The 12,599-nt window shown below is 27.2% G+C and overlaps 3 protein-coding genes across 4 annotated transcripts; 2 read left to right on the forward strand and 1 right to left on the reverse strand.

The window, feature by feature from the left end:
- The first annotated feature begins 265 nt into the window (after positions 1–265).
- LOC122711189 (translin) lies at positions 266–1,645 on the forward strand. Its single transcript, XM_043929718.1, has 5 exons — positions 266–423; positions 738–837; positions 901–1,116; positions 1,201–1,280; positions 1,337–1,645. Exons 1-5 carry the CDS (start codon positions 352–354, stop codon positions 1,571–1,573), a joined length of 705 nt encoding a protein of 234 aa, XP_043785653.1. The 5' UTR covers positions 266–351; the 3' UTR covers positions 1,574–1,645.
- Positions 1,646–1,820: 175 nt separating this feature from the next.
- On the reverse strand, positions 1,821–3,512 carry LOC122711188 (glyoxylate/hydroxypyruvate reductase A-like). Its single transcript, XM_043929717.1, is given in 6 exon segments — positions 1,821–2,256; positions 2,258–2,361; positions 2,442–2,493; positions 2,496–2,818; positions 3,142–3,263; positions 3,347–3,512. Coding segments are annotated over 5 exon segments (858 nt in total). The 5' UTR covers positions 3,239–3,263; positions 3,347–3,512; the 3' UTR covers positions 1,821–1,974.
- LOC122711187 (enhancer of polycomb homolog 1) lies at positions 3,041–9,842 on the forward strand. Of its 2 annotated transcripts, none has more exons than XM_043929716.1 (11): positions 3,041–3,190; positions 4,283–4,855; positions 5,729–5,867; positions 5,966–6,207; positions 6,298–6,554; positions 6,640–6,763; positions 6,885–7,187; positions 7,432–7,583; positions 7,663–7,797; positions 7,873–8,844; positions 8,990–9,842. In XM_043929716.1, the coding sequence occupies exons 2-11, from the start codon at positions 4,703–4,705 to the stop codon at positions 9,105–9,107; spliced, it is 2,595 nt and encodes an 864-aa protein (XP_043785651.1). In that variant the 5' UTR covers positions 3,041–3,190; positions 4,283–4,702; the 3' UTR covers positions 9,108–9,842. The 2 variants fall into 2 exon arrangements, with proteins under 2 accessions (XP_043785651.1, XP_043785649.1); XM_043929714.1 differs by having other exon boundaries at positions 3,042–3,190; positions 6,640–6,775.
- Positions 9,843–12,599: the final 2,757 nt, after the last annotated feature.

Genomic DNA, 12,599 nt, shown 5'->3' on the forward strand with positions numbered 1-12,599 from the left:
TTTTTTATTATAATGTATCTTTTAAATAATAATAATAATAAGAAAAACAAGAAAAAAATTATAAATTATACATAAGTTTCCATTTATATTATATCAACATTTATTATAGATTATATTAAGATAAGATGAAAAATATAAAATATAAAAAGTATATTAATACTATATATATTTGTATTTTACAATAGTAATGTTACAATAGTACAATAGTATGTTTATTTAAAATTTGACAATTGATGACGCCATCTATTACATAAATTGTTTACTATTGGAGATATTGAAGTGTTATCGCAAGTGTTATGCTAAAATATTAACGTGCAATTTTTTTTAAAGAAATTTTTAAATTTCAAAAATATGGGTGATGGAATTTCAGAAATTTTTAATTCTTTTCAAGACTATTTAAATAACGAAGAAGAATTGCGTGAGGTATATATTGATAATATATTATATATATTGAAATTAAGTCAAAAAATGTAAATGTCAAATAATTGTAATACTATTTTAGGTTTTTTTTTATAAACATCACATTATCTTATATGGTTTTCAATAAATTATTTCATAATTATAAGTAATATGAATTATTTTTTATCATTATTTCTTTTGTTAATTCCATACATATTTTAGGTTAGAATGCATTGACATATATCGTTAATTTTTTAAAATAATTAATTTTAATAATGATTAAAAATATATTATACGTGAAGAAAATTAAAATTATCTTTTTTTTTTTTGTGCCAAAGGAAATCCGTGCTATTGTAAAAGATCTTGAAAAAAGTGCCAGAGATATTCTGATGATATTGCAAAATATTCATAATGAAAATAACATGGAAGAAAACATAAGTATGTGTGTCTAGTGAATTATAAAACTATTAAAATATTTTATTATTTTTTTCCCATTTATAGTTGTATCTCAATATTGTGCAACATCAAGGGAATTATTTAAAGATGTACGTAAAAACTATATAAGACTTGCAGAAGTTGTACCAAAAGACCAATATTATAGATTTCATGATCAATGGCGTTTTGTTACACAAAAATTATGTTTCTTAGCTTCTTTAATAATATATTTAGAAATTAAAGTTTTGGTCACCAAAGAAACTGTTGCAGAAATATTAGGAGGTATGTAATTGTTTAAATAAATTTTATTTAATTTTTATTTATATTAAATATATTTTATTCAAAATTGATAATGTATACTTGTAGTTAAAAATAATAGAGAAGATGGTTTTCATTTGGATTTAGAAGATTACTTAATGGGTTTACTACAATTATCTGCTGAATTGGTAAGCATATCATGCAATACTATATTGTCATTACTCACTCAAATATTATATTTCAGAGTCGTTTTGCTGTAAATAGTGTTACCAATGGTGATTATAATCGACCTATAGAAATAGCACGTTTTGTAAATGATCTAAATGCAGGTTTTAGACTTTTAAATTTGAAAAATGATTCTCTACGAAAACGTTTTGATGGTCTAAAATATGCTGTTAAAAAAGTGGAAGAAGTAGTTTATGATCTTACAATACGAGGTTTGAAACCATTTCCAAATCCAATTGTTCAAGAAACAGAATAATTATGTTTTCAAAAAATATCTTATAAAAATAATATATATTATAATATATAATAAATTATTAAAATAGCTATTTTCATATTTATAAATCATAAAATTATGTTCAATTATCTTAAGTTTATATTGTATTAAAAGTATTCATTAAATTTAGATAGAAAATTTTTACAAATTATTAAAGAAAATTTCTACATATTGTTATTTATATTTAATAACCTTCTACTAAATTTACTGTATTCAACAATTTTTCACCTTTAATATATTTTTCATAATTTTGAATAAAAAATTTTACGATATCTTGAGCGCGAGATGTATCTGAGATATGTAGTGAAATAGTAACTTATATAAAAATATTTAATTAGTTAAAGCTGGATTTAATTTTAACTAATAGTAATATTTATCCTTTATTATAATATTACCTGTGACAATGTCCATAATTTACTTTCTTTTGATAATGGTTCTTCTTCAAAAACATCCAAAATTGCTCCTAAAATCCATTGTTGCTCAAAAGCATGTAATAAATCTGCTTCTTTAATAATTGTACTTCGACCTATATTGATAAAAACACTGCCTCGATTCTTACAATTTTGTAATACATTTCCATTTAATAATCCTAAAGTATTAGGTGTAGATGGTAAAACATTAATAATATAATCACAGTTTGTTAGCATTTCAGATAAATATACAATAATATACAATTGTTCTATGTTCATCAAGATAATTTAAATTTTCTTTAAGTGGTGTTCTTGATATTCCCCATACAGTGGCTCCAAATATTTTTAACTTTTCTGCAACTATAAAAATTGCAAATTTTATATAAAATAAATAAAATTATTATATTTTTTATTATTATTATTATAAAATAAATAATTACTTGATTTGCCAATATTTCCTAAACCTAAAATACCTACAGATAAATCACAAATAATAATCTATGATCAGAAATTTTTCCATCTTTCATCTATTGGTTGTGTTTTTGATTTTGATATTGCTCTTTTTGATTATGTTCAAAATTAAAAATGTGTGCTATCACATATTCAGACATAGCTAAACCAAAAGATTTATCTGAGAAGCGTGTAATAGAATAATTAATATTTTTATTTTTTAAATTTGAAGCTAATAGTTAAATACCAGCCCATGCTGTTTGTACCCACTTTAAAGATGGTAATTTATTTGTATATGGTAAAAATAAATCACAATCAGTTATTAATATATCTGCATTTTGTAATTTTGATAATGTATCACATTTATCTGAAATGAAAAAAATTCAAATTCAATTGTATAATAAAGCTAGTATAAAAACGAAAAAAAAGATTTTTATAAATGATTTTTGAAAATTTTGCAGTAAAAATTTATTAAAAAAAACTATAATATGTAATGTAACTATATTCAAAGAACGTGTTAGGAATTTAAACAGGGTGAGTTTTCCGCCAATAACTAAATCTCAAATGCGCAATACAGTATTCGGAAAAACGTAGTAATAAAAGTGCGTTTAAACACGTGCTTGTTAGTTTTGTGAGCCGAAGATATTCGAGCTCATTAGTATGAAAGAAAGTGTATGTTAAAAGTAATACCTGGCAAAACGTCAAATATCATTAAGTTTGGAAGTTGCGTTTGAAGATGGTAAGATAACCTAGGAATCGTGGACAGAATTGCAATATTCTGCGCCATATCAACACGTGCGAATATGATCTAACTTCAATAAAAGGTTTTTTTTATTAAATAAAACACAATACTTAACTGTCGTTAACATTAATTTTAAAATAATATAATTGATACCTGTCGTTAGATTTATTGCTTCGATATATTGCATCAATTCATCTAACCTACATTTCTTGTACAACATAAGGGAATTTTTTGTAAATATTAATATATATATTTTTTCATTTACATTTCAATTCTTTTCATTAGTTTTTGTAATATAATAATATAATTATTATTTAAATTTCTCTAATTTTCTTTATTTTAACACATATATATTATCTAAGAAAATTTAAATAACCAGAATATTTTTTTGTATTATAAAATGTTAAAATGCGTTAGAAGAATATTTAGTTAAACTAAATTGTGTTTTAATTTTAATATTGATATTGTAAATTAAAACAATAAATAATGTCATTTAATAAAATTAATTAATTTTCAATTCTTGTATTTCATGAAAAATTTAAAATTTGAAATATCCTCACATATGCGACGCTTGCGTAAATTATAGGTACTTAAAATATAAAACATACTTATGTTATAATAATTCTTATTAAGAAAAAAATTCTTATTAGTTTTAAAAATTCTTATAAGTTTAATAAATTCTCAATCTTTTTACTATTTAATTATTAACATAACAGATATAAATATATACCATAGTTATTATATTTTTGAAATTTGTATTTTCAGTAATGAAAAAACATAATGAAAAAATGTTAACTTAAAGAATGAAAAATTATTAAATATACTTTTTTAATTGTAATTTTATAAACATTTTTTAATAACATAATTTAGTTAAAAAATTTTTTTTCATATATAAACGAAATATAAAACAATATAGGTTAAAGAAAACTATTATTTAGATGTCGTCAAATAATTAATATAAGCATAACACGCGTTTTCAAAAACTTTCAAAATCTAAATACAGCATTTAATTTTACTGTTATTATAAATCAACAAATATTTTTAAACAAATTTGATTCCATTGATTTTTGAATTTTATGATAATCGTAGGTAGTGTGAACGAGACTTGTATTGAGGGGAAATGCTGAGCGTCCAATAGACGCTCGTGAGTCGACCGGTGGCGGTAGCAAGCCGATTCCCGCGCGGCGCACGTCGCATCGCGGAACTGCTCGAGCTGAACGTGTTAAATGGCTGTGCGTCGGCCATGATGGCTTTGAGCAGGGACCGTGTCACGCAAACATGTTTTCGAAGTGATATATCTCGTTTGGTGACTGAGTGACCGTGTTCCAGCGCGATGGCCGGAGAACGATGAGGCCCTGAGCGCTCTCTGTGCCGGGTATTACGGCCGCAGGGCCCCCAACCAGGCCCAGTCAGGTTCACGTTCCCTAAGTCCGAGGCCCGAGCCGATCCGACTGGCCTCACGGTTCGACACCAGCCAACTCGGTTGTCAACACGCGAACCAGCCGCAGGATGAGCAAGCTGTCGTTCAGGGCCCGTGCCCTGGACGCTTCCAAACCCATGCCGATTTATATGGCCGAGGAATTACCGGATTTGCCAGATTACTCGGCCATTAATCGTTCTCTGCCCCAAATGCCCAGCGGCATGGAAAAGGAGGAGGAATGTGTAAGTCGAACGTTCAGCCTTCTTCCAGCATGTTTCCCCTGTCCGCCATCTTACTCTCAAGCGCATCTTCGTAAACAACCGGCAGATGGCACCTTTCTTATCATTATTATGTATAGAAATTTCTTATATTTATTGTTAAACGTAATTGATAACATTATTTTTTATGTTATTGTTATTCTTTATAGTTTTATATATCTTGTTCTACGATTATTGTCAGTTGTCAGCTTCATATATCAAACTAATGAGGAAATCAAAATAGATGTTCCAACGTTCTTATTCAACGTATAAGAATTTTTAATTTTTAAGCTTTTTCAAGTTATAATGTTATATTTCTTTATATGCACATATATTTTGCAATATAATTTTTGAGCAATAATTGTTCTCTTCCTTCCTCAAATATATAAACAAGCGCTTAATTATACATTATTGGATTATCCATATTTTATATTAATCCATTAATTGTGAATAATATGTTATTGGAAAAATGATAATGATATGCATATATTTATTGAAATATAATATAATTTTGTTTAATGGATTATATTATTAATATAATTAATATAATATTTTAAAGATTTTTTTTCTGTTTTATTTTTGTATTTTACATATATTTCATTTTATTGAAATATGTACTCTATATATATTTTTACGAATATATTATTGATAATATATTATTAAACATTGTTATATCTTATATTTAAATGTGATATATCATTTTTCTTATTTCTTTTTACACTAATATATATAAAAGTAAAGATTTTAATTTTATTAAAATTTATTTAATTTTATTGTAAATTTATTTAATTTTATTAAAATTAATTGGTTCTATGTTTTTCAAATTATACATTATTTATTGTATTAATTGTTTAATAGGAACATCACTTGCAAAGAGCAATATGCACGGGTTTAATCATTCCTACCCCTGAAGTAACTGATTTAACAGATGTAGAAGCTTATGATAAGATATATCCAGCTGATTATAAGCTACCTCGTCAACTTATACATATGCAGCGTAAGAAAATATAATAAATTAAGTTTAATATTCAATAATTAATTATTATTATATTTGTAACATTAATAATTTAATAATTGTATGGAATTTTTTTAAAGCTTTTGCAATGGAACAAGATATTCCGGACTATGATATGGATTCTGAAGATGAAAAATGGGTTGCAATACAAAGCCGTAAAATGGACTTGACTCCACTTCAGTTTGAAGAAATGATGGATCGCTTGGAAAAAAGTTCAGGACAAACTGTAGTCACTCTTAATGAAGCTAAAGCACTTCTGAAAGAAGATGATGATTTAATTATTGCTGTGTTTGATTATTGGCTGAATAAACGTCTTAAAACAGTAAGTTTTTACATAATATATAAATTTTAATTTATATATATAATAAATAATTAATAATAAAAATTTATTAATATGATCACATGCTTTCAGCAACATCCTTTACTATTAACAGTAAAAACAGAACATCGGTTTGGTTCAGCTGCCAATAATCCTTATTTAGCGTTTAGACGTAAAACGGAAAAAATGCAAACACGTAAAAATCGCAAAAACGATGAAACTAGTTACGAAAAAATGCTGAAGCTCCGTAGAGATCTTAGCAGAGCAGTTACCCTTTTTGAAATGGTTAAAAGAAGAGAGAAAACCAAGCGAGAACATTTACATCTTACAATTGAAGTATACGAGAAAAGGTGTGGAAATAATCTTCCAAACCTTTTGTATTTTCCTCTAGAAAAACTAGATTTTGAATTTTATATAATTAAAAAAACTGTACAGATATCAAGCACAAGACTTTAATGGGCAAATATTGGCGGAAGTATCGGCATTGAAGACACCGAGACCTGCTTTTGCTCCACTGTTTACAAATCAGTTTGGTGTTCATCAAAATTGGGCAAATAAAGTTTGTAGTAAAGTAAATATTTTTAATATATTTTTTTTTTCCTCGTATATATAATTTTTATATAATTATTATAATAATGATATATTTTTTGTGTTGATATATTTGATATTGCTTATTTCAGGACGAAGTAGTACCCAGAAAAGAAAAAAGACAATATAAGAAAAGGAAACATAAAACTGATAGCAGAGGAGGAAGTTTGGAAGATAATGGTGTACGCAGTGGAACAGGTAGCGGAGGTGGTCGAGGAAGTCGGCCTAGTGTTCTTGGAGGCGGGCTGGACCCGCTAATAAGCTCAGACGAAGATGGTCCGCTTCCATCACATTCACATTCTCAGCCCTCAGTTCCCTCGGATCGCGATGATGAAGACATCGCTGATGAGGGACAATTCGCTTTCCGACGAAATAGAAATAGCACTTATCTACCAGTGAGTGCTGTTCTCTGTTAAGTTCTCCCAAATTTTTCTTTTTTATATATGATTTTTTACAAACAGATGTAAACCAAATGTTACGTGGATTTAAAACAGGTTTTTTTTCTAATTTTATGCGAGCTATATTATTTAATATATCATGGATGTCAATGAAAATCGTCGTGAATTATATTAAAAGTGTGGAAATAGTCTTAAAGTTCTTTTTTTCAGGATTGTAGATATAGAGCTTTTCTCTTTGCAGCCTGTATCAGGTGAATTTGGAAATTGGCCTTGGTGTGATAAAAACGAAGGGGGCATGGCTGATAAGAAGTATAGGTTTGCATTGACCAGCATCAGTAAACCCGTACCAAGATGTATTGGTTTTGCGCGACGGCGAATTGGTCGGGGTGGCAGGTATATTTAAATTTATAAAAATTTTATGTTTATGTAAAAATAACATTTTTTAATAATATTATTTAATATTTAATTTCAGAGTAATATTGGACCGTTGTTCGACTGATATGGATGATATGTGGTCTTCTTTAGACTTCACGATACATCAACCAAAACGGGAACCAGTGGATTCCGATACAACTGCCACGTCAACAACTTCAGTCAAGAAAGAGTGGTATGTTAAACAACAACATATAGAAACTTCATTTCAAAATAAAAAAAATAATCTATTAATTTATTTATAATATAGGTTACACTTCCGACCAAAGACTCCACCTGTGTCAGTGCATAGTCCAAGTGAAGAAAGTAGTGATACGGACTCAGATATAGAGCCAATATTGACTCAATCAAAACCGCTTCCATATCCGTTCCCGCCTGAAGCAACATCTATTTGTGTGGAAGTAGAACCTGATCGTGCAGGAGATGAACCACCCTTTACATCAGAATTTAATATTGCTGATTATTTCTCGCCGGATACTCTATCGGACTTTGATCTTGCTGTGGCGAGTATCACTAGTAGTGCGTGTATTAGTGGATCGGACAATAACTCTAACGATACGCGGACAGACGAACTGGGCAGTTCACACTTTGTTGTGACTCCGCTACCTAGTAGTCTTTTTGCACAGCCTGCAACACAGCAGAGTCGGCCTCAGTGCAGTGGTAGTGGTTTTAGTGTTGTAAATACTTCTACAAGTTCTATAGTCCCGTCGTCTTTCTCGTGTACAATCAATCAACCGACGACATCAAATGCAGTATCTACGCAATGCGCAAATGCTGCTATTGAGACACAATCGAATCAATCTAAACAGCAACAACACAGACAATTACCAAACAACAGCAGTCCTGTTTCCATTCTGTCTAAATCCTTGACTAGTCCAACGAATAATAGGAATGGCGGCAGCTGTGGCAGTGGTAGTGCTGGAGTTAGAGTGTTTAGTGCAAGTACCACAACTAGTGGAACAATTACAAACTTTGGCAATGGACATCAAAATGGGCCATTGTCTCATATAAATAACTCTAATAATCTTTCAAATAGCACTCATGTCGTGAATAATCAGTCAACAATAGTTCTGCCACAAAAACATCCGCCGTCCAATCTGCTACCTGGCTTGATCGCACAGAGCAAATTGGCGAGTCTTGCAAGGCAGCAACAACAGACGCAAAGTCAAGCGTCTACGCAACAAATCCCAACGTCCGGGGAAATTACGCTTAATAGTAATAGGTAAATATTTGTATATCTAATATTTTTTGTATATCTAATATCTAATATCTTTGTATATCTAATATCTTTAATGTAAAAATATATATATATTTTTTTAAATATTTTATATGAAAATATATATCAAAAATTCCATATTTGATTATAGTGAAAATATGGATATGAAGGTGGATGGAGTGGAAAGTGCGACTTGCGATGGTAAACCACAGCAACAGCAACTTGTACGAGCAAATAAAACAAATTCATTAGCGATGGAAGTGACATGATGCCTGCTATCGGCACCCCTGTTGCCGCCAATACGTCACTGGGGGCTTCGCTAATTTTACCTTCGCTAACTTTATCTATGTCTGTCTACCTTCTGGAGACTGAACATACACTACGTGCTCGTTAATACAAAAAACGGTACGGCTTGATTCGATTGCAAAAATACTCTGATCAGTTGCCTGTTACGGCGATGACAATGGAAATGTCGATTCTATTGCAAGTACTATGTTATTTTGAGATCATAAAAGAGTTAAACTCTAATTCATTTCTCGTTTGTTTCCTTGCTAATTGAACAACAATTATTATTCAACACAGTCAGTGTTTCATTAAATCTTCACAAAATCAGTTCATTCTATTTTTTTTTTCCTGTATATTAAATTTAACATTAATTTCGGACTACTGTTATGTTTCTTCATTTCATAATATAAATATTTTCTTAAATGTTAATAGATGAATATTGAAATAATGTAATATATATATATTCTCTGTTTTTTAAAATAAAAAAATAGTTTTGTTCAATGCAAGGAAACTTTTATATTTGACAGAATCATAACTTTATTTTTTATCAAAAACTTGGCAGAACTCCTTTCTCATCTTTTTACTCATATGCAAATGATACTGTTGGAACATTTGTAATAAACTAAAATTAAATTACAAGCTTTCTCAGACACAGCATTAATTATTTTTATTACAGAAATATTATACAGAGAGTTATGTTTGAGATTTTTTCTTTTAGAGGTTTCAAAAATTTTGTGCATTCTGATATTCTTATTTTTTGAAATAATCTAAAAGAAAATTAGTTATTAACAAATTAATTAATAACTAATTGTAAAAACTTAATTTTAAATTATGTTATTTTGCAATATGAAATCTCTAAACTTTTGGTAGATAATATTTCTGTGTACATTATGATTGTAAATTTTATTTAAAAAAAAGTATATACTAGAAATAGAATAGATGCTTTTCTTATGAAAAAAATGTATAGTACATCTTTTATAAATATTCTTAATACATTTTGTCTCAAATTAATTTGATGTATTATGGATTCGTATGTTTATTTCAATACTGTATATAAATTCAGTTTATATTTAAGAAAATATTCAATTTATTTCTTTACAGAGTAGTAATATGTTAGAAGATTTCAGGCTGTGAAATAATGAAACTATTATTAACAGTAATAATCTTTAAATTAGTATAATACAGAAGATTCTGATTATTTTATGGCTTATAAAAGCCATGTATTTCTATTTTAATAACATATAATGAATTACAGTTAAATGTAAAATAATAAAATAATAAAAGCAAATTGTAATGTTGCGTTTGAGAAGCTTGTACTAAAAGAATCTATACAAATCTTACAAACTGACAAGTTCGTGATATTATGTTAAGGTTTAAAATATTTACAAAAAATATTTAAAAATTTTCACTTTTCATTTTAATAATTGCGAGTTATGAAAATAACAATAATGATTAATGAATTCATTTGCCATACAAAATATGAAAGAATCAATCAAACAATCTTTTTTTATAATGATATATTATATGTATTAATTGGCTTAAAAATAATTACCTATTTTGTGCAAAAATTGGCAATAAAGTAATATATCATTAATTTTTTAAGTACTTTACAGCAAAGTTTAAGTAACAATATTTGTAAAAGTGGGTATAACTTATACACATATATTTATTCATACCAGTAGAATTCTAAAAATATGAAGTAAATATTAGAATATTAAATCTTTTTAAACTTTGTATAAGCAATTATTAGAATCCTACTTAAATCAAATATATAATTTCGCATCAATGAATACAATTGCCATAAAAATATTCAATTTGTTTATATATCTATATTTTCCTATATTAAATAGTTTTTGAAATCTACTGGTATAATTGTGCGAAAATTAAAAATTAAATATTTTGGCATTTATTCATACATAACCATATTCTTTTGATTTTTTCAGATAAAATTAAATTATCATTAGATAAAACCAACAAAAATGAAGTTAATCTGCATATATCTTTATGCGCATTATTATTTTCCTCTTAATCTTTCTACATTATTTTCTCCGATTCTACCTAGCAATGTATGTGTTATATTAAAATATAAGAATTGAACAGAAAATAAGTTAATAAGAAATGAATAAGAATATGATGATTGTGAGATTATAAAATGTTTTCATTTAAAAATTAATGATATGAAAAAATAATTGTTTTATTTAAAAAAAAATACTTTCTTGGTACAATTATACATTTCATATTCTTGTGTGGCTAATAGGAATAATAAATGTAAAAAGAAGTACATAAAATAGTTACATAAAATAGATCATTAAATATATGAGTTTTGAAATTGACGAAATTCAAGAGTATCTGTCGCATAATTTTTACTATTATTTTAAAACAGTTTTATTCATTGTCTATTGTTTATTTGAAATTCATAGGCACTGATCAAGATAAATATCTAAGCCTCTTGGACTGAAGATTTATAATTTAAGTTTTACAAACGGCCATGGCAGAGTATTTCCAATAGTCATTCATTTTCCAGATTTAAAACATAATAATTTTTTCCAAGTATGCAATAAAAAAATTCTTTCGCAAGCCGTAATACGAAATCAAGAGAAAAATAATGGTGCAAATGTTGCAAATTTTTAGAGAGACTTCATAAAATCATAATAAGAAACAAACAAAAGATATATTGTACATATAAAAATAATTACGCTTATTGTATCTCTTACTTTTAGGTAATTAACTAAAAAATAACTGTAATTAATGTTGTTGTGGTAGGCGCACAGCGATGTGTATGAAAATTTATGAATTCGAGACGATTTTAGAGGAGGAGTAATAAAGAAATTTTATCCTGGATAGGACTTATTATTTTGTGAAAAATTTCACTCGCCTGTATATTATATAACATTTTGTGAAATCTAATTTCTGCCACATTTGTATATACTTTCTGATAGGTATCTGATTATTTCTCTCGTTTTTCTCAAATTCACAATTAAAAATGAAATTTTTTTCACTTTTTTTAATCACATTCATAAATTAAATCATATTTCATATTTCTTTTTCATTATTTTTTTTTTCTTACATTCATTTCCAATCATTTTTCCAAAATTCAATTAAAAAATAAAAAAAAATCTTCCGTGATTTTGAGAAAGATGAGTGATAATTATGCGGAGAAAATTTCCAAGAATGTACTTGTAAAAACCATTTGTTTATTTTAGTTGGAACGCTTTAAACGAAATATAGTGGTACATGGATTTTTATATAAAATTTATTAATGTTAAAAATATTGACCCAATAGCCATTTTACAAATGAAACGTCGAAAATTTTCAAGGTTTGATCGCTCCAACCAAAGACTGAGTTCGCTTTACATTTTCTGATTTGGCAAACACGAAGTTCCACTGACAAAAAGACTGATATCTTATTGTTTTTAAATAATTCACAATAATGAATAAATAATATAATAATTATAGTATTACTTGGCAATATTTAC

The sequence above is a fragment of the Apis laboriosa genome, unplaced genomic scaffold (genome assembly GCF_014066325.1).
Source record: "Apis laboriosa isolate Shangri-la unplaced genomic scaffold, ASM1406632v1 scaffold16_cov148, whole genome shotgun sequence".
NCBI lineage: Eukaryota > Metazoa > Arthropoda > Insecta > Hymenoptera > Apidae > Apis > Apis laboriosa.

Coding starts and splice junctions, on each gene's coding strand:
- LOC122711187 (XM_043929714.1), top strand. CDS start 4,703: ATGAGCAAGCTGTCGTTCAGGGCCCGTGCCCTGGACGCTTCCAAACCC. Junction 7,584..7,662: donor CGAATTGGTCGGGGTGGCAG/GTATATTTAAAT, acceptor ATTTAATTTCAG/AGTAATATTGGACCGTTGTT. Junction 7,798..7,872: donor ACTTCAGTCAAGAAAGAGTG/GTATGTTAAACA, acceptor TTTATAATATAG/GTTACACTTCCGACCAAAGA.
- LOC122711189 (XM_043929718.1), top strand. CDS start 352: ATGGGTGATGGAATTTCAGAAATTTTTAATTCTTTTCAAGACTATTTA. Junction 424..737: donor ACGAAGAAGAATTGCGTGAG/GTATATATTGAT, acceptor TTTGTGCCAAAG/GAAATCCGTGCTATTGTAAA. Junction 1,117..1,200: donor TGTTGCAGAAATATTAGGAG/GTATGTAATTGT, acceptor GTATACTTGTAG/TTAAAAATAATAGAGAAGAT.